Source organism: Nothoprocta perdicaria, unplaced genomic scaffold (genome assembly GCF_003342845.1).
Source record: "Nothoprocta perdicaria isolate Ctin4 unplaced genomic scaffold, notPer1 scaffold_4, whole genome shotgun sequence".
NCBI classification, from domain to species: Eukaryota; Metazoa; Chordata; class Aves; order Tinamiformes; family Tinamidae; genus Nothoprocta; species Nothoprocta perdicaria.
The window spans coordinates 1,425,349-1,450,465 of NW_020455643.1; the positions used below are offsets into that span (position 1 = coordinate 1,425,349).

Below are 25,117 nucleotides of genomic sequence, written 5' to 3' on the forward strand. Positions count from 1 at the left end.
GGAGAATTTAAGTGGTAGTTTGTGTCAGGAGTGCTTACCAGTAAAATGAAAACCCAGAATAAGTGTGACTTTTTTTGCCTGCATACACACAGTACACATCTCTTCTGTGTATGTTTTGCTGGAGGGTGTACTATAACCCGCACATACTAAAACGTAAGCCCCTCTGCCCAAGGAAGGTGGAAGCCCCTTTGCTTTGGAACCAGGATGCCGGGCTGCCCCTGGGTGGTTCCTCTGACGTGGGTTTTAATGCTTTTGTAGTCTCTCTTTGCCTTCCAAATACCTGCTTGTGGCTTGTCACGAATGTAAGTGTAAGGCATTGGGTACCTTTCTTTTGTTGCTATGGATCTAATCTCTTCAGCTTCACTTATTTAATGATTTCCCAACTCTGCTGAGTAGTAAACTTGTACATTTCCTTTATTTAATGTGTTTGACTTTCTGCTTTAACTTCTTTAGAGATTACATCTTACTCCATTTTTTTGAATGACAAAGTAAGTCTCTTCCTTCATTCATTGGTCGGGCCCTCCTTAAGCTTTTAGGACTGGGGAAAAAAAAATCACGTGTTTGTTTTTGGATAAATGCAGGGAGAACAAGCTTGTTGGCAAAAATCCTTTCCCTTTTATTTTTCTAAGTGTTTTACGGTTCCCGATTGCCCCTTTTGAGACTTGCTCTATAAAGTCCCCCTGTTTTTCAGAACTGGTCATGTTTCCATGATGTGGAGAGGCAGGTGATGCATCCGAGGAAGAAGTGATGCAGGCTTCACCCTTAATTTCAGGGTAATTCAAGTTGGTCAGTGCTAATCATGATCCTGTGGCGCTTCACCGAGAGCAGGAGCTCCCTCCAGAGCCGCTGTAGCCGAGAGCGGGAGGGTTGGGCTCCTGCTGCCCCGGCTCTGCAGCCCTTGCAAGGTTTATGGCTGCTGCAGCCCTAGAAGTATTTTAGAAGTATTGCTGACAGAAGTTATTTTGATCATGAGATGCAATTGTTGGAGATTTATGTTGCAAAGATTTTCATTCTGCTATCTTAGGTCTGTTATCTTTAAGTACTGAGTCTCTGTGTTTTATTTCCACGAAGTGTGGTAGAATTATATAATGCACTTCAACTCTTAAATCACTGTGCTAAACTGTGTTCTTTTAAGCAAATAACTGGAAGAGCTGACTTTTTTTTTTTTTTTCTTGTGCTTGAGAAGTCCTGTATAACTATCTTTTCCCCACAGGCTAACAGAAAACTTAAAATTGAGTTTGAGATTCAGCTTAAATTCATTAATAAAGTTGTATTTTGTGGCTGCCTAGGTTGGCTTGGCTTTTCTTCTGTTAGGCAACTGTCTTGTGAAGGGGAAATGTTAATACAAGATCAACATTTTCCATAATAATCCTGGCAATGTGGTGCTGGAGCACAGGGCTTTGCTCCAAATGCAGGAATTAGCCACAGGTTGCAAGTTTTCCCTCTCGTTTCCTCCATTTTTCCACGTTCACTTGGTTCCTGTCCCTCCTTTCCCAATTCCAAGACTGAGCTTAGTACATCTTTTTGAATTTTTAGAGTGCCGGTGCTTTTGTACATGCAGCGTAGATGCCCTTCGTGATCAGTATAAATAAACAACTAAAGCCGAGTTTTATTTATAAGCTTCAAAGGGTGAACAATACTTATTAATTGCTCTATGTTAATGAGTTTTATTGAGTGCCAAAGAGCAAACCTGAGAACAGTGACAACTTCTGTAATGAAAATGTTCATCTGTGTGTTCCTTGTTAGGAATACACGGTCGCTAATCTGAGCGAGCACGCTTATTTTGTTTTTAAATGTCCTTCTGTGCTTAAATTAGACCTGAGGTTTATTTTACTTGGATGTGAACTAATAGAAATCCAGCGCTTGGGCATCCACCTGGTGTAAATGGAATTTGCAACTGGGAAATGCAGCTTGGAAAGTGAAAATTGGATCAGGGCTGGGATGGTCCAAGCTTTGCCGTTGGCTCCTTGGGCGCCCCTCGCACTGAGGCTCAGGCCGGCGCGCTGAGGCCTGGGCCTGCTCCGCGCGGGACCGCAGGGCTCCTTTGGGTTGTGGTGACACAATGAAATCCATTTTGAGGCAGAAAATGTCCCGTAGTTACTAATATACCCCGTGCTTAAGTGGTAACGTGATCCGTGCCCGGGAATTGGAGATATTGGGTTGCAGGAGATGCCATCTGCTGAAGGAAATGTAAGACGGGGGTTGTGACCCCGGCCATGCTGAAAGGAATGGGGATGTTAACCCCGGAGCCGGAGTGCTGGACAAACTCCAGATCCAAGAGCCACATTCTTCCCAAACTGGATTTATAGCTTCATCTGGGTGTGCTATTCTTTGTTACCTATTCTGTTGCAGGGCTTTATTAAATGGTTGTTGCCTTTTACCTTGCGTGATGGTTTGTATATGAGCTTGCTTTTAAAGCCTTTTGGGGATTGAAGCCCAAGAGGCCCTAAATATTTTTTATGTTATTTAAAAAACATGCACACTCTAAAATGCCCTCTACTTAATGAAACTTTTTGCTGAGTGGCCTTAGGACTTTGATGAGGACGTGCAATGGAATACCAACAAATGGAAGCCAGGATTGCTGTTTTCATAGATGTGTTGTCTGTAGCTACTTTTTAAATGTCTATTGCTAAATTTTTAATGATGGTACAGGATAATAATTCATTTAAAATCTAAAAGAAGCATGGGGCTCATGCAGGTTGCTTTTGGCTGTGAATGTGAACAGTCATGTTGTAGCGTGACTTGATGGGTTTTCCCTCGCATGTACAAGTTAGAGCACGCAGTTCTTGCAGAGGAGGGGATAACGTGAGTGAGACCAGCGGATTCCCTGGCCCTGTAGGAACGTGTGGCCGGCGGCTGCGCGCCTGGAGGCTGCGTCCGCGCGCTCATTCCAGACGGAATTCCCTGTGCAAGTCTGGCCTAACTGGCAGCGCTGTGAGCCAAGCTCCGGGTTTGGCCGCGTGACTCTTACCGTCTTGATTTTGCTGGCGTGCAGTCACTTTTATTGGTAACTCATTAATTATTTGACAAGTTAAATAGCTTCTTTTTAAAGAATTAATGTTCAGGAAAGAATTCCTGTCTTTCCCCAGTAGTTCTAATGATTGCTTTCTTCGTACCTATTGTATGAGCACTGTGTAGGGCAGTGAATTTCACTTTGCATCCTTCCTTCCAAGGCAGCACACTTCAAATTCTTCTTTTTCTTTTTTTTTTTTTTTTTAAGAATGGGTAGTTTTTTTGTTTAATAATTTGAAAAAATTTGTTTTTTAAATAGTTGGACTATATAACAAATCTAAATATAATGACAGTGGAAAAATGTATAACTGCTAAATTTTAATACTATGGATTTTGTGTAGATCACCATCAAGACCTCATCAACGATCTTGTAGTCGAAGTAGTGAAAGATCCGGGCATAGGAGAACTCATAGCGGGTCTCGTGAAAGAGAATGGCGTAAAGGCAGAGAGAAAGAAAAAGTGAGAGAGAAAGAGAAAGGCAAAGGAAAGGAGGAGATAAGTGGCACAAAGCTTGGGTAAGTGAAATGACAAATAATGTTCCTGCAATACTATCAGGGAATGATTTAGTATTCTTCACCTTTTTTTCTGGTAATTAATGCCATTATAGTATCTGATACTTTGTATAAATTTAATGGAATTATTTCAGATTTTTGAATCACATGATTCTTTGTATTTTTAAATCCTGAAATCTGTTGTTGTAGTAAAGTAAATGTTGGTTTAATTTACCACTCATTTTTTTGCCCTTGCTTTGCAAATAATCTAAATTACTTTTTTTAATTGATTAATATAAATCATTTTCTAATGCATAACTACTACATTTAAAGGAAAATGTGAGGCCTACTGGGGGGTAAGAAGACAATTTCCTATTTTTCACTACGTTGTACGTTGGTGGAGGTTTCTCACTTACTTTCTTGGTTATGTGCTGCGTTGGCTGCTTGGTTTCTGAGATATTACCCACCTGTCTGTGGTTCTAGTCCTGGTTATGTAGATCTGCAGGGTTAGTGGTTTAAATGTATTTCCCTGTTTGCAGTGTATTACTTAAACCGCTTGGAGCTTCCCGGGTAGTGTCTTGCATTCAAGTTAAGAGGCTTTTCCCTTTGTGCTAAACCCCATGGAGTTATTTGCCCGTTCTTGTTACTGTGGTTTACACTAGATGCTACTGAGAGCTTGATGAAAATGGAGCCTCTGAGATGTTTGCAGTGTCTGATGAGTCCTAAATGAGATGCCTGCTTCCTGCTTAGCTGGTGCTTGGATATATCTTGGTATTTCTGGAAGACTTGAGAAGTGGACAGCCAAAATCATTATTATTATTATTATTATTATTATTATTTTGATTTAAATAGAGTTTTTAGACCTCTGTAGAGGGAAGAAATCCAAGCACATAATGCTGGAGGTGGGGGAGCTTTTCTGGACTTTATGTTGAAGCACATCTTAAATCATGCTGGGATGTATTGCGGTGTTTTATTAGCATAGTGCCTGCCTTTATGTCCTTTTATAATAAAGATCAATATTAGATCTCTGTAGGAGCAACCTGGAAGTGCCCAGAATTTTTTGGAAGCAAGCAATTTATTTACCTTTGCATTTGGAAGTTACAGAATTGCTTATGCTAAATCTGAAAACAAAAAGCCCCGCTTGGGTCCCTTCCAAGGCAATTAGGACAGAGAGTGCGAGTGATAATAGCCGCGTTCGATGAGCTCAGTCCCTGTTCCCTGGAGCCAGGGCCTGCCGGGCAGGCTTGGCCTCCGGGGATCCTCCTTGGAGCGTTATTAGTCTGCAAAATGAAATATGCCCAGAACGATGTTGATATAATCTGCGCTTCATAAAGTTTTCTGAGGGGGCCGTGTTTTCCAGTTTAATCAAAGAGTGATCAAAGTGTATCTGTGCAGAGAATATGGATCCGAGAAGCTTTTCCTTTTGCACTGATTTGTCATTCCGCGGATTTAGACTGTATCAGCACCGCGGTGCTGTTTGCTGAGGGCTTGGGGAAGCGCCGCATCTCGGGGCCCGAGAGGACAGAGCTCTTTGCTGCACTTGCTGTTTGATGCTGAGCTTCTCCATAGTTCAATATTAATGCAATATTAACTACACAATTAATGGTCTGCTGCGTGTTGTGCTCTGGGTTCAGGAGGGAAGTAGTAACTCCGTATTTCCTTGCTGAATGTCCTTGTGTAGCAACAAGGAGAGTCAGTGTCGTCTCTGCCTGTTGTAGGTAGCAGGAAAACGGGGTTAACTTGGGTATTTTATAGCTGTGTGTTTTTTACGGGGTGCCCTCAACCCTGCTGAGTTCCCAGCTTCCCTTACAGCTCTCGTTTCCCTACACACATATTGTGCTGGTGCGGCGCGAGTCAGGGCTGGGCATGTTTCTTTCTGGCCTTGGCCATCCATAGAGGGGCAGGAGGGAGGATAAACCTCCTGGAATACATACATTCCTATACATTTGGAATGTTTTTATTGAAAGCTGCCTGAAAGTGAAAACGAAGATCACCCTGAAGCTGTCAGAAGATGGACCGTGTGTTACCTCTGCGAGCTGACTCGCATTATGCATAATTCCAGGTCTTCTGCTTAAGTCCAGTTTTTTAGTCTAAAAAAAAAGTCCAATCCAACATGGATTAGCCCCCGAAAAAGGGATTTAGCCAGTTACTAAATCAGTTAAACCAAATATTTTTATCTTACTCCTTTAAGTATTTTTTTTCCTCTTGTTTATACTTTCTGATATGAGAAGGAAGCTTCAACTCATACTTGCAGTGGTACTTGGTGAAGCTGTTGAAGCAGTTGGAGACCTTGGGAAGGCAGGAAGGATCCCATTTAGCTTTGCTTTAGGGTGCATGAAGCCTTTGCTGTGGTTCTTGCTGCAGTTCCTGGGTGTTTTCTTACCTTCTCCGTGATACGAAATCTCAGAATGGATTTAGTGGTTGTCCTGTGTAAGCAGTTACATATTTGGGACTTAACTGAAGCAGAGAGTCCAAATGCGGTTTTCTCTCTCGTAGAGAGTAAATGTTTATTTGCTCTGGCTCGTGCTAACTGCCATGTTCATTTGTTTCCCCATGCTTGGGCTGGGAATGTTTCTAGACGTAAGGGGAATGGCTTCTGTTTTCAGATCAGAGCAATTTTAAGTCCTTTAAGAAACTTTCTTCACTGTAAAAATCTTGGGAGAGTTTTCAAGTGAAAAACCTCCTGCTCTGGTCACGCCGCCTCGGTCTCCTTGGCATCTTTCGTTTTGGGGAAGATTCCTTGGGGCCGAGCATGGAACTTCTTGAACGTTGGACGAGCATCAGCTATTTCATGGAGCCAGGCTGAGCTACAGGCACAGCAAAACAGCTGAGCCCTTTTGTTCTTGCAATCTGAAATGTTTTAAGGGATATCCTATTTGTTCAGCCATTATGGAGAGAGATTGCGGTAACAGCTGCTTTGAATTTAGCTTGGGAAGCTCATTTGCAGCATCTGACAGTACTTGGTGTGGGGGGGAAAGTCTGAATGTTGAGTTAAGAGTAGTCTATCAAGCTTTGCAATAACTTTGTACTCGCTTTAAAGGTAAGGCAGTGCACATCCAACAAGCATCCCAACAGTATTCCGTACATATTCATAGACAAAAAGAAAATTTGTCTTTTAGATGATCAGATGTATTTCATTTTAAATGAAAAAGCCTTTGCATGGCAAAGTCGGTGATGAGCAGGCTGTGAGAAATGTGCTCCCCTCTATCCAAACACTGCAGCACTGCTTGCTTTGCCCCACGTCAAAGGGGAGCTGAACTAACCCATCGCTCTTGCTCCTTCTCCCCGTTTTGTCTCCTAGTCTCACAGCCTGGCGCAGAGGTGGTTTGAACGTTGCTCATTCCTCTTATTTTTTATTTCCGTGGCAAAGCACGAGAGAAGGAGCTTTGCTGCCTGAAAGGCTACGGAGAAATAAAAATCAATCAAAGGGGTGGCGTTTTCTGCAGAGCCGTTGCCAGCGGTTCCAAGGCAAGAAGCGCTCGCTTGGCCCCGCAGCCTTTCCTCTCTGTCCCGTCACAGACGCCAAGTTTGAGACCAGACCTGCCTGGTAATAGGAGCAGCGCCGGCCGAAGGGCGATGCCGCCGGCCCCGGGTCTTCTTTGTGGATCCTTGCTCCAAGATGCGCCCCAGGATTACACGGGAATCCGACCTGGAGCTGATGAAGTGAGGACCAGTCTGCATGTTGGGATGCACTATCGTTTTCTGTCAGCTCTGCAGAATTTCGTAATATGTAGCAGACATCTGGTGTCTAGTTTTTACCAATAAGTTCTAGTCTAGTGATTTTCTTTTATTAAATTTTTGGGTTCTGAAAAAAAAAAGTAGGAGAACTTTAGATTTCCCCACCACCACCCAGTGGTTTATCAGGTTCTATATTTTGCTGCCCAATTTCCTATTTTTCTTCTGGCAGTTGCATTATTTCCCCCCCTGCAAAAGCAAATCTTATGTGACAGTGTACCCTCCGGGCAAAAAAAAAAAAAAAGAAAAAAAAAAAATCTTGTTGGTAAAACTGAGCTGCATGAAGTTCCAGAGATGAACTTTTGCCTAAAAACAATCCTCAGAAACTGGTTTTTATTATAGAAGTCTTTCTTGTTGCAATAACTTCTGTCCTAGAAAAACAGGGTAGGACAGTGATAGCTGATTGTTGTTCGAGCTCTCATTCATTGCTAGTGCAATGTTTAGAAAAGGTAAAGTATCTATATAAGCAAAATATATAAGTTAAATTGCCTAATCCTGTAACATCATGAAGTAGCACCTGAGCTCTGCAGGAAGATTCCTCTTGGAAGAGGTTCAAGCTTCAGTTCTTTCCAGTACTTTTTGGTGGCCTCTCCAAGGAGATTTTGTACCGTTTCCCTCTCAAAATGAAGCAATTTTAGCATGCTTTCTCTGAGCTTATTTTAAATATCTGTAAGTTGGTTTGATCTGGGCTTCTCTTGGATCAGATTAAAGGCTGATTCCAGCTAATGCCAGAACAGAACATTCATTTTGAGCACTCCTGCGATAGCTGCTTGTTGCTGTGTCGGAGCCTCCGGGCACCCGCTACGTGTGTTTTCTTCCTCCTCTCTTGCTCCCCTGGTGACTTGTTTTAGGGAATGGGAAAGTTCCCTGGAGCACCAGCCATTTTTTCCTCCAAAATAACCAGAGTCCCCGCCTTGGTTATGGTTTCCATGGGCTCCGTCTCTGGACCTTCCCTCCCAGGTTTGTTGCTTTCGGAGCTTTCCCGTTTGGAAGCTCCATTCTGTGTTGCGTGGGGTCCAAATTACGAAAACAAAACCAAGTGGCAGGTGCCCAAGCCTGGGACACCAGGGACCTGGTTAAAATGCCCTGGGGACTGCTTAGGTGGCCTAAATATTGCCGAGGCGGCTGATTTGATAAGAATATTCAGGCTGCAGCTTCGTCTTATACATGGTGTGTTTCAGGGGTTTTACTACTATAAAAATACTATACTAAAATACTATACTAATACTCTTAAAAATACTATGTGTGTGTAACTGTGGTGTGAAATACTTTTTCTAATGTTTCTAAAAGTACCAGGTATTTCTAGACTAGGCTGTTTCCAGTCTAACAGTGCCATGGTTTGATTGCACTGTCAGCACTTGGCTGGTTGTGGAAACTCTTGGTTGTTCTTCTGCTTGCTCGTGAGCTTTCCAAGTATGTTTTTAATTTTTTTTTTTTTTTTAAATCTCAGCTCTTTTCTTAAAGATTAGTGTGAACAGAAGACAAGCTGTGTGCTGGTAATCTTCAGGTGTGGATGTTCTCAAAAATTAAGTCTTTTCTGGTAGTGATTTCCTTAAACAGGGAGTGAAACAGCTGCAGAGCTTTTGTACAGCAGCTGCTTATGGGGCAGCCGCACCGGCCCGGCTTTTCTACTCCGTTTGTTCCCAAACGACCTGTGTAAGGCTGAGCTGACCCCTGCGGACACGCTGGTGAATGTGGCTGTTTAAATCCTGGCCTGTTTGGATGGGTAAGTTCTGGAGTTTGGTGGGATGGGATTTTACTAGGGGTGAATGTTCAGTGTTGAATGGGGGACAGAAGTGCGAAACTTGCTGGTTTTAGTTACCGTTTCTAGTTTTGGGTTCCACCTGGCTTCCTAGAATCACAGGTTACTCCTGAGGCGTTGTGGATGAGTTTGAATGGAGTAAATGAAGAGGCACTAGGAGGAGGGAAGTGCGGTGCCAGGCTCAAAGCAGGCGGCCGTGGTCATTCCCAGCGCTCGGCAGGGGTGGCCATGCACCTTTGGAGAGAGTCCACGCCTTCCGAAACCCTTTGGCAGGGATCATGGAGCTGAAACGCCTGCCTTGAGACACATTTGTTATTTCCTTTTAACCCGGTATTTCACTTCTTTAAATTTCCTGAGCTCCTTCCACGTCGGGACCCCGTTTTGGTAGCACTTAGCTGAGCGCTCGCCCCGTTTTCCTCCCCGTGCCACAGCCGGTGCCCGCCACCATCCACAGGTGCTGGATGGCCGCTAAGGACACGAGCAGTGAACTGGGAATGCTGGGCTCCTCAGGGCACCCTCGGAGCTCCTTGTGCTCCCTGCTTCCTCTCGGTGCTTTCACCGATGCTAATTTTCTGCTATTTGCATACAGGTTATCGAGTTGTGCGGCGCAGAGCGCGCGCCGAGCCGCTTTCAAGTGTCTGCTCAGATCAAAGGCGGGCTCTGTGATAGCTGTTGTCTGACACCAAGCTGTGTGGTGTTGTTTTCATTAAACATTTATCATGCTTCCAATGTGACAGCAGGCAACTTTGTGCCGGGGTAACATGTTTTCATGCAAAATTTATTGAAAAAGACGAGACGTTGTAAAGAGATCTTGTTGCCTTTCACCAGTGGCGAAGGGTGAGTGTTTGATTGGGAAGAAAGGGACCTTGAGCACGTTGTGGTGGTCGTTAAAGTGGAGGACTGCGAAGCGCCGCTTGCTTTCTGGGAGCAAATAAATGCATCTAAAATTGTGACTTATTTTGAGAGTTCTTACTCCATTCACATGAACTTTTTCTCATTTTTCTTAAGCTGCTTTTAACAATGGAGCATTGTATTTCCAGAACAATAGCCACGGCTGGTATTGTTAAAATGAATGTTAACATGCTATTAGCAAATGTTAATAGTCAGGGCTGCTGCATGCAGTTTTTTTGGGCTCTCCGTGAGGCACCAGCCAGTCTTGAACTTAAGACCATTTGCCATTAAAGTTGCAAGTTGTAAGAGCAGCTTCTAAGTCATAAAGCACAGAATTTTGACAAAATCTGAAAAGGAAGATAGTGTCTTAATAAAATGAAGGAGCATTTTGTTGATTAAATATTGCATATGTTAAGGAGTACTTCCTTCTTGCAGTGATTTTTGGCTTTTTAGAAGCATTTCTGTTGTAAACTGTTTTTTCAGATCGGAAGTGGAGCGTTTGTCCCCTCCGTTAAAAGGCAGCGCAGCCCAGGCGGCCCAAGGCTGCGCTTATTTACAGAGTGACCAGGATTAATAGAAAGTGACTGTTAAGAAATAAATAGGCAAAGACAGAGAAAAGAGCAACAGCTCTGTTTCACTTAGCGCTTTCTGACTCAGAGTGCTATGTAATGTGTTTTTAATAGAATATTGGAATCTGTTTTCCCAAGTTCTCTGTTTTCACTTGTATTGAAGAAAAAAATGCCTCTTTGCAAGCCATGGATGGTGACTGGTGGTGACTTTTTTAGCTTTGCAGGCAGAAACATGTTTCTGCTGCTTCACTGGAGTGTTTGTGTTCTCTCCGACTAGTTTTAATGGGTGTTGAAGACCAGCTGAGATCAAAGGATGATGCTGGTGCAGTTCTGCATTTCATTGCTAATAGCAAGGTGATAAGCGTACACCCTTTCTATTTCCTATTAGTCAGTATGAAACTACCTCCTTTTATTTCTTTTCGGGAGAGTGGTAAGTATTTTCTGGCTGTTCAAGTGTAAGGAAATAGTAAGTAGTTAGAATGCAGGAGGAATCTGCAACTACCTTTATTTTAGTGGTGAATAAAGTGCCTGCCAGGTCAAAAAGAGAACAAAAATGTTTTCCTACGTATAGAGAGGACTGCATCAAAATGATGTATTTTTAGTTCTGTATCCTGCCCTTTGCAGAGGCAGAGTCTCCTCCCGGATCTGCTGCCTTGCGGGATCCCGGGAGGCGCCAGGCCAGCAGGGAGGCCGTGGGTCTCCCGGAGCCTCTACTGCTTCCAAGCGCCTGTTATGGTGGTGCTGCAGCCCGCGCACCGCTGCTGTCTGGCTGTTGTGCCCGTGCTTTCTGTAACCTCCGGCACCGCTGAGCGCTGCTGCTGTGCTCCCGACAGTCTCAGGCTGCAGGACGGGCAGTGCTGGCTGGGAAAATAGGTTCTTTTTATTAAACCAGCTGGGGAAAGGGAGAAAAGAGGCCGTGAAACCCTCCCCAGGCCCAGAGTGGCCTCTGCAAGCGCCGGCCTCACTCCCGTTGGCAGCAATTCCTCAGGGCGCCGCGCCATTGAGAGAAGAAGTTTGACCCTATCCCCGTATCCCTATCCATGGTGTCTGTTGCATCCAGAGAGGGCTCTCGAAACCAGCAAAATGTTTGCGTTTATCCGATCCAATTCTGCACATGCTGCTTCCCAAGTAGAATCCCTGTAGTTGCTGGCCTAAGGTACTTGTGAGTCGAATCATCTCTATTTACTTATGAATGGGGTTTTGTCACACGGGAACTGATTTTGTCACTCCGAGACCTTCTCTTCAAAGTCTCTACGTGACAAGATGCATTTATCAAGTAGCAGAAATGGAAGAATGCAGATTGATGCTCAGGGTGCTACAGCGGCTACTTAATTTGCTCTCATTCACAACTTTTAAATGTGTGCATGGTCTGTAACTGGTTTTAAAGAGACTGAGGAGCTACGTGTTGTGCAAGTCCATTAAGTTTGTTTTTCCTTTTGAAGTCTTAAATGGCGAAAATGGCACATTTAAAGTTTTGACTCTTAATAAATAAGAAGAATTGCTTCTGGGCTGGAACCTTGCATGCCGTGTTTCAGCCTTGGCCCTGGGGCTGTTGAGTTATATGCACCCAAAAGTAGGTGCTTGTAATAAAAACTGCCTGTCGGGGAATGAATAGTGTCACTAGTAAAATACTCTGTTGAAAAATAGTGCATATTGTGGCCATCTCCCATATTAAACCCAGTAATTTGTAGGAACTTCTTTAAAATCTGTTTAAAACTAGAGTGTGTGTTTTGAAAGCTGGAAGTAAATTATTTCAGTACTGTGCTGGAAAATAATTTAAGTGCCTCTATGAGAGTTTTCTTTGTTCTTCTGTCAGAGGGGGAAGAAAAAAATCTTTCCCTAATCCCAGTGTTTTTATTTTCAATGTCTGGACTAAATTATTTGGACTTTTAAACAGCTACAGTGCCGCTGCTGAGAGGTTGCCATCAGAAAGCTTCAAGATGCCCAACAGGACTTGGGAGTCACAGTAATTTACTGCTGCCACTCCTTGAAGAATAACAGAGAGACCCTAAAGATTTAGGGCTGGTTGGATCGTGTTATGCGGCCGGGGGGATCTCTGCCAGCTCCATTGCTCTGGTTCCCTGCAGAGGGAGCTTTCGAGGATCCTGGGATGTGCTGTCGAGGCAGGAGAACCCTTTTTCTAGGAATGAAGAGGAGAAAGGAAACTAAACTCTCCTTCTTTTGCTATTTGTGTTTGCATGCACTCGTGCTGGGAGCACATGGATCATCCTGGTCTCTGCCCAAAGGCTTCTCCTCTCCTGCTTCCCTGTTGGGCTGGGAGCGAGGAGGTGTCCGTGTTACTGCCCTTCCCGCCTGCCTTTGCCCGGGAGCTGGGAGGGCTTTGCAGCCTGCGCGGCGGGAGCAGCCCGGGCTCTTCTGGCCGGAGGGATCTCCAGTTCCCCGGGTGGATTTTGCAGCCCAGGCCATGGTTAAAGGAAACACCAAGAGCATTGCTAATAGGGAAGCATGGTGGAACTTCAGCATGACCCAGCATTAACGAAATGCAGCTGCCCAGCCTGCCAGGGCTGTTTGGCTGGAAAACGCTTATTTCTGTTGATGCTGGAAATGCCCAAAATGTAGACATGTGAAATATAGGTTGTGGTAGCCAAAACTTCTGCAGCTGGTTCTTGAAGTTATCCTCAAGATTTGACTCTATGTGAATACGTGAAATACTTAAATTTCTTAAAGTCAAAAAACCGAAACAACTTGCTCAGCACAAACCTTGCGGGAGCAGGAGGCCTCCGTGCCCGCCGAGCCCCGGTAGGGAAGCGGGATGCAGCCACGACGTCGCTGTCGCTCGTGCAGCAGGAGCATCCACCTGAGGCACCTTCCCGCTCGCCCGGAGCCGACCTGAGCTTCCCTGCACCTTCCTGGCCCCTCGGCGCTCCAGCAGCGCGTGGTTTACTGGGCTGCAGCCTCTGCTCGAGCACAGAGATGTTGTTAGCGAGTGCAGGGGGACAGAGCCCCAGAGCTCTTAAATTCTCTGTGGCTGCAGCACTTCACACGCACTGGTGTCTCGGAAAGCTGTGCTTGGATGGAGGTCTTTTCCTGACACCTTGCTTTCCCTCCAAGGATGCTGGTTTTAACAGATGAAGTTCAACGTGATGGGGTTGAGGGTCATCTTGACTTGGTTGTCTGAAATTCAACCATATAGAAGTAACTGTTTGCAGCCAGCGTAGCTGCACTCGGTAAGTTTGTCCTGAGTTCACTTGCACTTTTATTTCATAATTTATTTACGAGTTTTCTGAGAACCTAAATGTCATTTTTCTTTTTTTGAAGTTTATGCCGTGTTCTTCATTCATTTATGTTCAAATTCATTTTTGAGTTTTTATTTGGTTTCCAGTTTTGAAATGCTAACAGCTTTCCTTTGTCTTCTCTTGATTAATTGAAGTTACAAAGTCATTCCTTCAGAGAAGTAAATGGAGTTCGGGGATTATGACAATGGGGAAGTTTCTGGAAGAGAATGTTTTAATTTAAATGAAAAATTTGTGAAACAACTCTGAAGTGTTTTCCCAGTATAATTTAATTAAAGAAGCACACATCCATAGAAAACAATGAAGGAAATAACATGCAGACACGGCTTTTGTGCAGCAGCCCTAGCATATATACCTCTGCTCTATACAAATAAGTGGTCTTGCTTTTTGATGCAGTCCTTACGGTTCTGTCTGTTTTAAAGCTGGATCCTCCCGGAGCTGAGCGATGCTCGATGCTCCTTTGGCAGAGGAGGGTTCTTACATGTAGATTTTGTAACTTACACTCCAGGAAATCTTATTTTTGCCCGAAATTTGAGTGGTTTTGCTGACTTCGTATCCAAATGCTCAAGCAGTTAATCAGAGGATTGGGGATATAGGGTGCTGTTGGAACCCACAAAGTTCCAGCATTTGGGTGCCTTTGCTGGCAAAAGGGGTGCAGGTGTCAAAAATGAGGAGGAGGGGGCAGCTGGGAGCCCAAGCGAGGACGTTCCGTCTGCAGGAAGGCAGCCAGAGGCTCAGGGGAAGCAGGAAGGGTTTCCTCGTGAAAAGGATGAGACTCAGTTGCCTTCAGCCCAGACACGGGCTGCAGTTTTGTTGGTTTTGCTGCATTGGCCTTGTTCTACTTTTGTTTGCCAAAAATCCTTTTTTAAGTCTAGAAAGGATGGTACTTCCATGAGTTGTGGACACCGGCTGTACTGAAGATTTCAAAGAACCCCTTGGTGTGAATAGTTCTTACCCAGAGAGTTGCAGTCTCACTCCCACTCCTTCTTGGAATAATCTTGAGCTGGATGGTAAGCACTTGTGTGTTACCATTATTATTTTTTTGTGGTAAATTTGTTGTGGTAAAAAATTTGTTGTGCAAGATGGGGCACATTCTTCCTCCTCCTTTTAGCATTTTCTTATTAAAAATCTCTAAGTGTAGCTTAAAAAAAAAAAATCTGTAGTGGTTTGGATGCCTGTGTTACCAACAGAAAGGGCTCCTCCTAAATGAATCTGTCACTTGTGGGCATCCTAACACTTGCCAACACTAAAGACGGAATAAGGACAAAGCGAGAGGTTTGGGCTCCCGGTTCTGCAGCCCTGGCTGTCAGGTGGTGGCGCTTGTTGAAGTAGCTTCCCCGCTAAACTTGTGCGCTGTGGTGAGGAAATTATATTTTTCCGTATTTACCGAAATAGATTTTGGAATCCGCTTGACGACAGTATCTTCAAAGACGCACATGATTTTAAGCTGTTTAAAAATTTCAAAACTATGCAGTCCTCAGAACCAGCAACCACCATGAACGTCCTCTCACACCCATATAGTTGCTTTATGTTGTGTTTTAACGGAGCAGCTCCCGAAACGCGGAGCGCTGCCGGCGCGTGGAGCCGCGCGCGCGGCCCTTCCCGCCGAGGCCCCTCGCGCTGGAGAGCAGCTGCCCGCGGTTTCAGCCGGCTCCCTTAATCTGGCTGCGAGGGAGCCCAGCCGCGTGCCGCGGAGCTGTGCAAATCCCCTTAGTGTGAGCTGTAATCTCTTTACTGGGTTTAAGTAGTTCGAGGAGCCGTCAGACACCCTGCAGATACTGAACTGCAGAGATAGAGTAATCGGGGCGCCGCGGCAGCCCGGCCTCGCGAGCGGCACCGCCGCGGCCAGCGAACAGAAAGCCTCCCCTGAGCCGCTGCATTAGCAAGCCGAGTTTAATTTAATGTGGAATTGTTAAACTGCTGCGCTCTCACCCAGCTCTTATGCATAAGGGATGTTTTCTCTGGAGCTGAATTTACCTAGCGTGGAGACTAAAATATCTGTCTCTTTAGGTTAGGAAGGGAAGGAGAAGCATCTTTGTTCAAGGAGATTGTTTCTAATCCCAGCTAGTCTCGGGCCTTTCTCTCGGTATTTGAAGCTCCACAAGGATACGGAGAGATAAGTAAAGAAATATAAGCCTCTGAATGAGGAGAAGAAAATGGTTAACATAAATAACAGTTTTTTGGTCAAGATACCTAATGAATTTGTCAAAAGAAAACAATTATGTGATTAAAGATGACTTTATAAAGGCAGAAGGAAGGGCTGCATGTGCTTTTGACACGTACACGCTTGCACATCTGTTACTGATGTCTGGAGAGCTGCACCGGGATGAATTTGCTTTCAGGCTCGGTGCACCCGTGGCAGCGGGCAGCGCGGGGCCGAGCGCCGCGCTCGGAGCAGCCGCTTCCCTCCCTGTGGCATGAGGCATCGCGTGGATCTGCGTGGGCCCTTGGTGCTGCAGAGCCCCAGGTGCTCAGTAAAGCAGGCAAAGCTGACAGTACCTCCAAAGAGGTAAACCTGTAAATACGTTTCTAAATGAATGCTGTAATTCTGTAGGGCTTTCTTTGGCTCAAGGCAGAGCTTGTAGCCTTATTACCCATGAAGTGTGTGGTGCTAAAGAGTCCTTGAGATCAGAGATTTATGTTTTGGCCAGGTGAAACGTGTTTTATTTATTTGCTTAATGCTGATCTAGGCTGCTGAGTAATTGGTTCCTCTAACCTGCCACTGCACCCGAAGCACTCAGGCTTTAGGGTGCCTCTAGCTGTTTTGTCCTTTGGTAGAAGGGAGTCTCCAAAAGCTATTCTTTGAGGAGGGAAAGATCTAAAAAGTCAGATAGTTCTGGTCACTTGCAAATAATGCCATAAGCATGAAACTTCCTGAGCTTTCTGCTTACATTTATTGCAGCTGATGTCAACAAGGTCCTGCTTGGGATGTCCCTTCTCCCGGGGTCCGGGATGGTCCGGGACTGGTAGACTAGGCAGAACTGCGAGGGCTTAGGACAGCTAGATGGGAGCAAGCAGAGCATTGTTTTCTGCTTCCATACAGCATATTGAAGTACTTCTGGAAAGCCTACAGACCCTTGTAGTTGTGTTGGCTTCAGCATTTATTGGTGTATTATTTTTAGTGTTCAGATGCATGAAGGAAAGACCTGGAAATGTGGAGCGTGACTTTCTGGGCAGAAATGGAAAGAGCCATAGGACACATATTAGCAGTGCTGGTGATGCTCTTGGGTTCCGACTTGCTCCTAATCTGCTTCCAACTGTTGAAGTTCTTGTAAGCCAAAGCCCATTAAATGGTGAATTATGTTGGGAATGACTTTTTTTCCTTCTGGATTGAAATCCAAAAAGCAAAACCAGCCTTGTCTCTCAAAGTGGATTAAGGAATTGATCAGGAAGGTCTGACTTTGCTGCTCAGATCAGGATCTTTTCAGGCTGCTTAATGGGATCATGTTCCATCAAAGAGGCAAAGAGGGAGAAGGGTTTTTTTTTGCGTCATCTCCTGTCAGGTTGGCATCCCTATGCCTTGAAATACATTAAAGAAATATAATGTATTTATATGCAAGAAATTTGTTAACGGTGTGTGGTTGGTGAACACTTCTTGCAGTGGCATGGTCAGCTTTTGAGGAGGAGCAGGAGGGCTCCGTAAGTTCCCTAGATCTGCCCTCTCATCTCACCCTTACCTTTACAAATTCTCTTGTGCACATAAAAATCTTTGCTGACCGTATTACGTGTTGTTTAATAGTTAATTTTGCCACAGTCTCTGTATGAGGTTTTAGATGCTACTGCAGCATTAACTTCTATTTCAATTAATTTATGGCAGGTCCTCTCCCAGTCAGGGTGTTCTGTGAGCATGAAGTGAAAGCAGGAGTTTGTGTTGTGGAAGACATTAAGTTATGTAGGTCAAGAAGTGTTGACTGGCGTCAGTCAGTGGGGGACTGATTCACTTATTTTCGAAAAAGTATGGATGAAAGCCTGATCTGTGAATTAAAAACTCTTAGAAGCAGAATGTTGGGTGTTGCGCTTCCCAGCACAGTGAGAACTTCTGAGTAGTTTTCTCTTCCCATCGACTTCTCTCCATTGTCCCGCACTTTCCATTGCACATGAGTTTGGACTGAGGTATTTTGGGTCTCATTGCAGTGCTGAAGCTGTTCGGCACCTTCTCCTTGCAGTGCCCAGTGAGGCCTTTGCTTCTCTTTGGTTTTGGCCACAGCGCGGAGATGCTCCGACCCACGTCTGTCCTCTGGCCTGCAAACCTTCTTGGGCATCCGCGGGGAACTTGATGCTTTCTCAGCTCTGATACACGTGCTGCTTTGCTTTCTAAGCATTCAAGCTATAAAAGCCTCAGGGAACTGCTGTTCAAGCAGAAGTCTGGAAGCAACTTCAAATACCAGATTCTCTTGAAATGAAGCTCTTAATGGATGAGGTCAAACATGACGCTTGCAGTTTTTGGTGATAGTGACCTGGAAGTTGATGGCCTCTGCTCTGTTGTAATTTAGGCACCAGTCCCTAGGTATTGTCAGAAGTTGCAGGCACTGCTCTCTAGCAGAGAAAACCTTAAAGCTGTGAGAGTTTCCTTTCTTTTTAAGCAAGGTAGCATATATGGAACATCCTGGGTGCGGTGGCACCAAAGCGAGCAGTAGTGGCGTTTGCCACGTTAACTTTTCTAGCAAAGTTTGCTGTCCCTTGTCAGGCCACCGTGCTCTGTCATCCTCCCTGTTCCATGCTATAGACGAATTGTTCTACCTACCACTCCTAATTGCTTTCAGCCTCCTCTACCCTGTTCCTTACACTATAACTTCTAGTAGTAACTTTATAGGCTTGTAGTTATTTCTGAAAATTGTACCCTGCACTGTCCTAGCTTATTCAGAATAATGTAAACATTTATATATAGGTTTTTCCTCCTGCCCCTGTCATGAGAAGGTCTGGCAAAGATTGCTTAGAGTATTTGACAAATGAATTTAACATAAAATTATCACTAGTGGGAGACTATAAGTTGAAGACTTTAAGAGTTAAAATCAAATAATACATCTGCCTAGGCTCCTGCTGGATGCAGCCTGTGCCGGGGGAATTTGCAAACTTTTTTCAAGATGATGGAGTTATTCAGTCCACGGCGGACACCAACTGCTGCTAATGATATCTTTGTAAGGAAGACTGTAGGTGAACTTTAACGCCTCGCTAATATGATTTAAAGACTGTGTTTGAGCTGTTGGCGGTGCAGGATTCGTTGGTGGTGTTTGAAGTTCTATTGGGCCAGCATTGCACAACTGAAAAATATCAAAAAAGGTCAAAAGTGAAAATGCAAAGTGAAACTCTATCAAGAGGTTGGGCTGCCCGTGCGTCGCAGCTGGGGAGGCGGCTGGTGGGATCTATCGTTTGCAGCCTGGGGATTTAAGAAGTAGTGACAGATACGGCCACACTTTCCAGCGTTTTGAAACCTCTAGTGTCTTTTGCAGCATCACTTAAAGAAGCTGTAGAACTTTGGTGGAAGAAGAGAAATGTCAGAGGTTGTAAATAGGCTTATCTGTGGTTCTGGGGAGGCTGCGCCCCTTGTTTCTGCTCTGCTGCTCAGCCCGTTAGCGGATGGCTCCATCGTGGCCCTCACTTGGACCTTTGTTGTCTTTAGGAAAAACGAACTATCAAAATCTCAAACCATTGAAGGCAGAAACGTAAGTAATAGTAAAATGACAAATGTCTTAGTGCAAAGATGAAAATCTAGAACTCGTACATGGAGATAGAAGGGGAAAAATGCAAGAGTAGAAGTGGCTCTTCAAAGAGGAAATAAAACCTGGAGAAGCACCCAAGGGGTTGCACTAGTCTACTTCATCTTGAACACTTAGTATTACACATAAGGGGTTGCTTAATCACTGCACTTTAAAAATATTCTCTGTAATTTTCAAGATGCTCTCAAAACGCCTCTTAAACACTCTGAGAGTTTTAGGCCGAGCCTTACTGTTCTGCCCCTGATGGGGCCAAGTGACCGTGCAGCTTAGTAAGCAAAGCCTGCTGAGGGGGAAGACTTTCTGTGTTTACCAAGACATGTTAAACACGTTCACATATGGATAATGCATATGGAGATACTTCTTGCAGTCACTATGGGGAGAGATGTTCTGTGAACATACGATCTAGTTTTTAGCATGGCAGTTTTCACACACGATACTGGTGATATTGATTTTGGCCAGGAGAAATGTGTTTAGTTTTATATGCAGCATCATGCTTTCTTTTTCCCAGGCTGCCTTTAATCTGGTGCTGTGTTTATGTAATGCAATAGAAATGTTGCTAACACGATTATGCTTTTACATCTTATTAGCTCCAATACTGGGTACAATAAAATGGAAAATTGTTTAAATATTATGTTTAAGTGCTTGAGATAAAAGTTCTTGTAAATGAAATGTGATTACGTTTCTGTAGTAGATCTTTCCTGTCTTTTAGGACTTTGTTTGACTATGTAATTCTGTTGGGATTGCTGTTTGTAAGTTTGGGTTTCTCTTTTTAATCTCCATATAAAAATAATCAGTGTTAAACACAAGTTAGTAGGGAGTAGGGAGCACCAGTCTATTGAAAACTCACTGATTTCTGTCTGTGGGAGAAAATGGTTGCTCGATAGTTTGCTTTGCGATAACCAGTGTGAATTAAGCGTAATTCCCGAACATCACCTTGAATTTCCAGCTGGGTAACCCTGGTGTTCTGAAGCGTTTTGCATTTACCTAATGCTCTGGGCTATTTTCACTTAGCATGTATGGCAAACTGTGACTATCTTAAACCTGTAGGTGATATGAATAACAATTGTTTGCTGATCTTCCCCTGTATCTCCCTGGGTAACCTGCAGTCTGCAAGGGCTGAATAAGTGGCAGATAGCTTTTGTCATCCCTTATCCGAGCTGTACACTTGTAAGGAAGAGCAGGGATAATCGCCTAAATCTAATTAGGGGTTAAAAGAGGCCATGACTGTGATGTGGCAGGGAGACACCTTACTGTATCAATCCTGTTTGCATTAGAAAAATAAGGTTGTCATATTGATTATTCAAATGAGCTTGTATTGGCCATGGCTCAATGACTTGTACCGCAGCTGAAGCACTTGCAGGTCCCAGCTTTTCAGAGAAGACCTATGCTTGCAGCATATATTATGTGGTGTCTTGTTTGCTAATTTAGGGGGTTTAAAACTAACACGGAGAGTTTTATCATGAGAATTAAGGGTTTAAGTGACCATCAGAAAATGAAATTGAGCTCTCACGAGTGATATTTGTGATTGCTGAAAGCTATTAAATGAAGGCCAATAAATTTGCTTTAGATCTTTTATGGAAAAATCAGTATTGGAGTGAACAGATCTTGCAGGACTCTGTTTGTGCACTAATTGATGTTTACTTCAAAGTCAAACGGAGCTAAAACGAGCAAGGCAATTGCATTCAGATCAGTTCCATGTTCAAGGGGTGGTCAAGTCCCTTGGCTTTGAATTTGAGGTCTATATTTTGAAATTAAAAAATCTACCTGGGATCTACCTACCCTGAGGGCTGCGGTGGGGAAGGACTCGGTTCTGTGGCCAGAGAACGGGCCTCATTTCTACCACTTAAGCTTCCTTTTGTTGTTGTTGCTGCAGGATCTGACAGATGCTTTGATGTTGCTACCTCAGCTCCACTCAGCTAAGTCATCTTTTGGCAAAGCTTAATAACAATAAGCACTTACTGTTCCTCTTAAGCCATTTATGGTGAAGATATCATGATAAAGATATGAAAATACTCGTGTAAGACATTGCGTTACTAAGGTCTTGTGAGGGTCTTGGAAGTAGTGATGATACTGTGTTTTATATAAGAAAAGTAGGAACTCCTAAAAGTTTGGGAATTTCTACACATGCAGTTTGTGGGTGAAGGGTTTTGTTGGGATGACTTCCCAAATAGCGTGTTATGGTTTGTCCTGCTAAAGGATTTCCTGAGAACAGCAGGACAGGTGGTCTAGTTGCAGGGTTATAATCCCCGGCGTGGGTCGCGTGGTGCACGAGGGCGGCAAACGCTGCGACGTCGCCCATCGCCACCCCAAACCATCTGCCTGCCTTCGCCCGGAGATCAGTGCCTCCATGCAGAGCAGCCCCCGTGTCGGCAGCCCGCGGGAAACAGGTAAAAACATGTCCAGATAAGAAGGGGTTCACGCTGCGGACATCAGGCACCCATCGCGGACGTGGTTTCTTATCTTTCCTGGGGGAGAAGGTTGCTGATAGTCTGAGGTGGCTTCATCTGAGCCCTTGCTTCATGGTCCTGCGTGGCTGCTGTTCCTTAGATCTGCAGCTCGAGGGGCTTCAGAGATACGACTTTTATTGAAGTTTGATCTGGTTTTGGTTGGAAATACTTGGTCCCCCTGATTCCCGAGACTGCCGGGTCTATGAATTATGGCTGTCAAAGGGTAAGACTGTTCAGGAGTCTTTTTTCACCAATTTTCCAAATATTTCCAGGTGGGGAAAGTGCTGGCTTGGATCCCTGAGCTCCGAACTGGTGAAGGTCCAAGTTTCCATGGCGACTGCCATGTTTACGGCGCTCAGCTTTTCTGCAGTCTCTTGGCTGCATCATCGACAATAACCTTGGAGGGAAAACTTGCCCGTAGACGGGTTTCATGTTTTTGTCTCTTCTCCTAATTTTGGTCCTCTTGGTGTCAAACCAGTAGTGTGAGATGCTCATTATCTTAATTTCATTGAAGGAATGCCAAAATACAAACTAATGCCCAGCGAGCGCTGCGCTGGCGGCCTCAGCTGGCCGCGGAGCCATCGGGCTTGCAGAGCACGTCCCTGCCAACTCTGCGCTCCTCTCCACCAGAGACCTGCTGTTTGAAGTTCGGGGAATCATAAATGCCAAATTAAATAGACGCTGTTACAGTCTTTTATATTAGCTAAAGGTTAGGAGTATCTGAGTGCGACTAAGCGCTTTGGAGAGCAAAATAAACAACCTCGCCGTGCTGTGGCAGCAAAGGGAGGCTTAGCCCTGGGAAGGAGACTTGTTGAAGTGCGTGGTGCCCTGAGAGGCTCTGCTGCGCATCAGAGTGCAAGGGGTTGGGGCAACATAATGCAATAGGTTATAGGTTTTCAGGTTAAAATTTGCTGTAAAAATGCAGGCTGGGATTCACTGAAACCTGTGGAGCAAAGAAACTCTCTTGTTTGCTTAACCTGCCGTAGAGTTTTTAATATCGTATTTTAGGTAGTAGCAGTGTTGCCAGCACAGAGGTAATAGCATCTTCGATACTGCTATGCTTGTGAAGTTTTTCTCCGAGAAATAGTTATTTAATGAGTAAATAACTAAAAGCATAGCTTTAGCATTAATATAATCGCTTTGGAAAAAGGTAGTAGTTATTGTTCATTTACTCTGTTTGAACAGGAAATAGCTGCAGTGTCGTCGCAATGATAAGTCCTCAGCTCTGCTGTTAGGGAGCCTGTCCAGGTTTGTTCCTGCTGTTTGTGTGATGGGAGAGGCTTCCTCTTCCCGGGAGCCTCTCTGTGTGTGGAGCTCTCTGGTTTACCTGCCCTTTGGCATTTACCAGGCTGATGAGGAGCTCTAGGCTTGACTGCAGGAGTTGTTCTGATGAGCAGTCGATGGAGATTGAGACTACGTATTTGGCTGCCAAGTAGGGCTACCAAGTAGGACAAGGAGTAACTTCCATGTCATGTACGTAGTCGTTTGGCCAACACAGGACATGTCCCAGGAGTGCTGGGGTGTTCGTGGCTTTTACCCGGGCTGCGGTCATGGGGTTCAGGGGTGTTGGAGTGACTGCTCTCGCTGACGATGGGCTGTTGGGCTCATCTCACCTGCTGTGCAGAGCAGTTTGTGTTCTTGGAGTGGGCAGTGCGGCCTCAGGACAGCTGTGGGTGAGTGTTCTGCCCCAAACTGGTACGGAATTAGTCAGTCCTTAACAAAAATAGCCATGTTCTGCTGATACATGAACACAGGCATGCAGTTTTTCCTTTTGTTATGTGTTTTTAATTATACGAATGTCTCTTTATTTAGACCTTCTGAAGAAACTTCAGATGTCGGAAGAACAAAACGAAAGCCGGCGAGCCCGCTGGTGACTTGCAGTGTTTAGCTTTTCCTTTAAAGAAACTTTTGTTATAAAGAAACATTTGCATCGGGGGTGTTAGAAGATGTACTCGGATTTGTAGTCGTGGATTATAGAGAGGATCAAAAAAATTCTCCATAAGGTATGCAAATAATGTAAGAAGTTGTCTCACAAGATGGGCCCCTGAATTTCAGGACAATGATTTATGATTAAAAACATAATGTAGCCTCAGTTGGATATTGTTAGTGTCTTCCTTGGCACTGAGTATGAGGAACAGACCTGGTGCTGGACAAGTGTAATTCAGTGAAGAGATTAAAAGTAGATATTGGCTTTGTGTGAACTGAGATCTGTAGGGAACTAGAAAAGGGGAGGAGGGAGATTAAGTGATCTGTTTCTGCATTTAGTATGGAGGATTTAAATCATCACTTTTATAATCTTTAGCATCTTTGCTAGTACTTGTATCTGTAAAACATGGTTATAACATACAGACAGTATCAGACTGTATGGATTTTGGGTGAACATATCAAGTTGTTTTATAGAGATTAGTGGAAAATTAGTTTTTCTGCCGACAAATAAGTTTTAAACACTTAATGTGGGATCCTTTTCTGTCATGCCTCCTCCATTTGGGAAGACTATGTAACATGGAGTCTTCAAAAACAATTTGCAATAATCAATACAGACATTTCATGTTAACTTGTTTGATTTGAAGACTACCCTTAGTTGCTGACTTTTCTCTGTTAAATATTTGATGAAGAACTAGGTGTATCCCCAAGTACACTTTTCCTGGGCATTCACTGCATATTCTAAATTTATAATGAAAATAACCCAAGAGCAACCCTTGCAAATGCTAGGATCCGCCAGCGAGCTGTGGTGCTCCGAGGCAGACACAAGTATTTAGCAAACTCTAATACAGCATTTGAAGATGCTGGACGTGCGGGGATGGTTCTCGGCAAACAAACGGAGGGTCCATGTGTGCTCTGTGTGGGGGGTGGCGAGAATTTTTCCTTTCTTTTTTTCTTTTTTTATCAACAGACCAAGGGCCTGAAGGAATAGAGGAAGTGAATGGACACCAATGTATCCAAATATCTCATTTTGCCTAAAAGCAAGTGCCGGCAGATAAATGCCCATAAAGGGATTTCTTTCTTAAGCCCCATGGATTTTTTTCGCAACTTTTTGTGCGAGTTAGAAATGAAAACCATTCATCTAGTGCCCCAAAGAAGGGCCTGATTGAATGGAATAACAGTGTAATGTACCATTGAAGGCAGGATTGAAAGTGATTATCTTGTTAACTCTTGACAGTTACCGCCAGCTTGAAATAGAACTGGCAGGCTTGATTTGCAAATGAATTAGAGCTTTTTCATTTTGTGCCAGGATCATC

General features: G+C 44.3%; 1 protein-coding gene across 3 annotated transcripts in view; it reads left to right on the forward strand.

The window, feature by feature from the left end:
* Positions 1 to 25,117, forward strand: part of RSRC1 (arginine and serine rich coiled-coil 1) — a 105,738-nt gene that overhangs the window by 28,812 nt on the left and 51,809 nt on the right. For 2 of the 3 annotated variants that reach the window (XM_026045291.1, XM_026045289.1), the window contains exon 5: positions 3,354 to 3,527. The exons of the other annotated variant lie outside the window; for it this stretch is intronic. In XM_026045291.1, the coding sequence (XP_025901076.1) occupies positions 3,354 to 3,527 (174 nt within the window). The remainder of the gene's footprint in view (positions 1 to 3,353; positions 3,528 to 25,117) is intronic. 3 annotated transcript variants of the gene reach the window in all.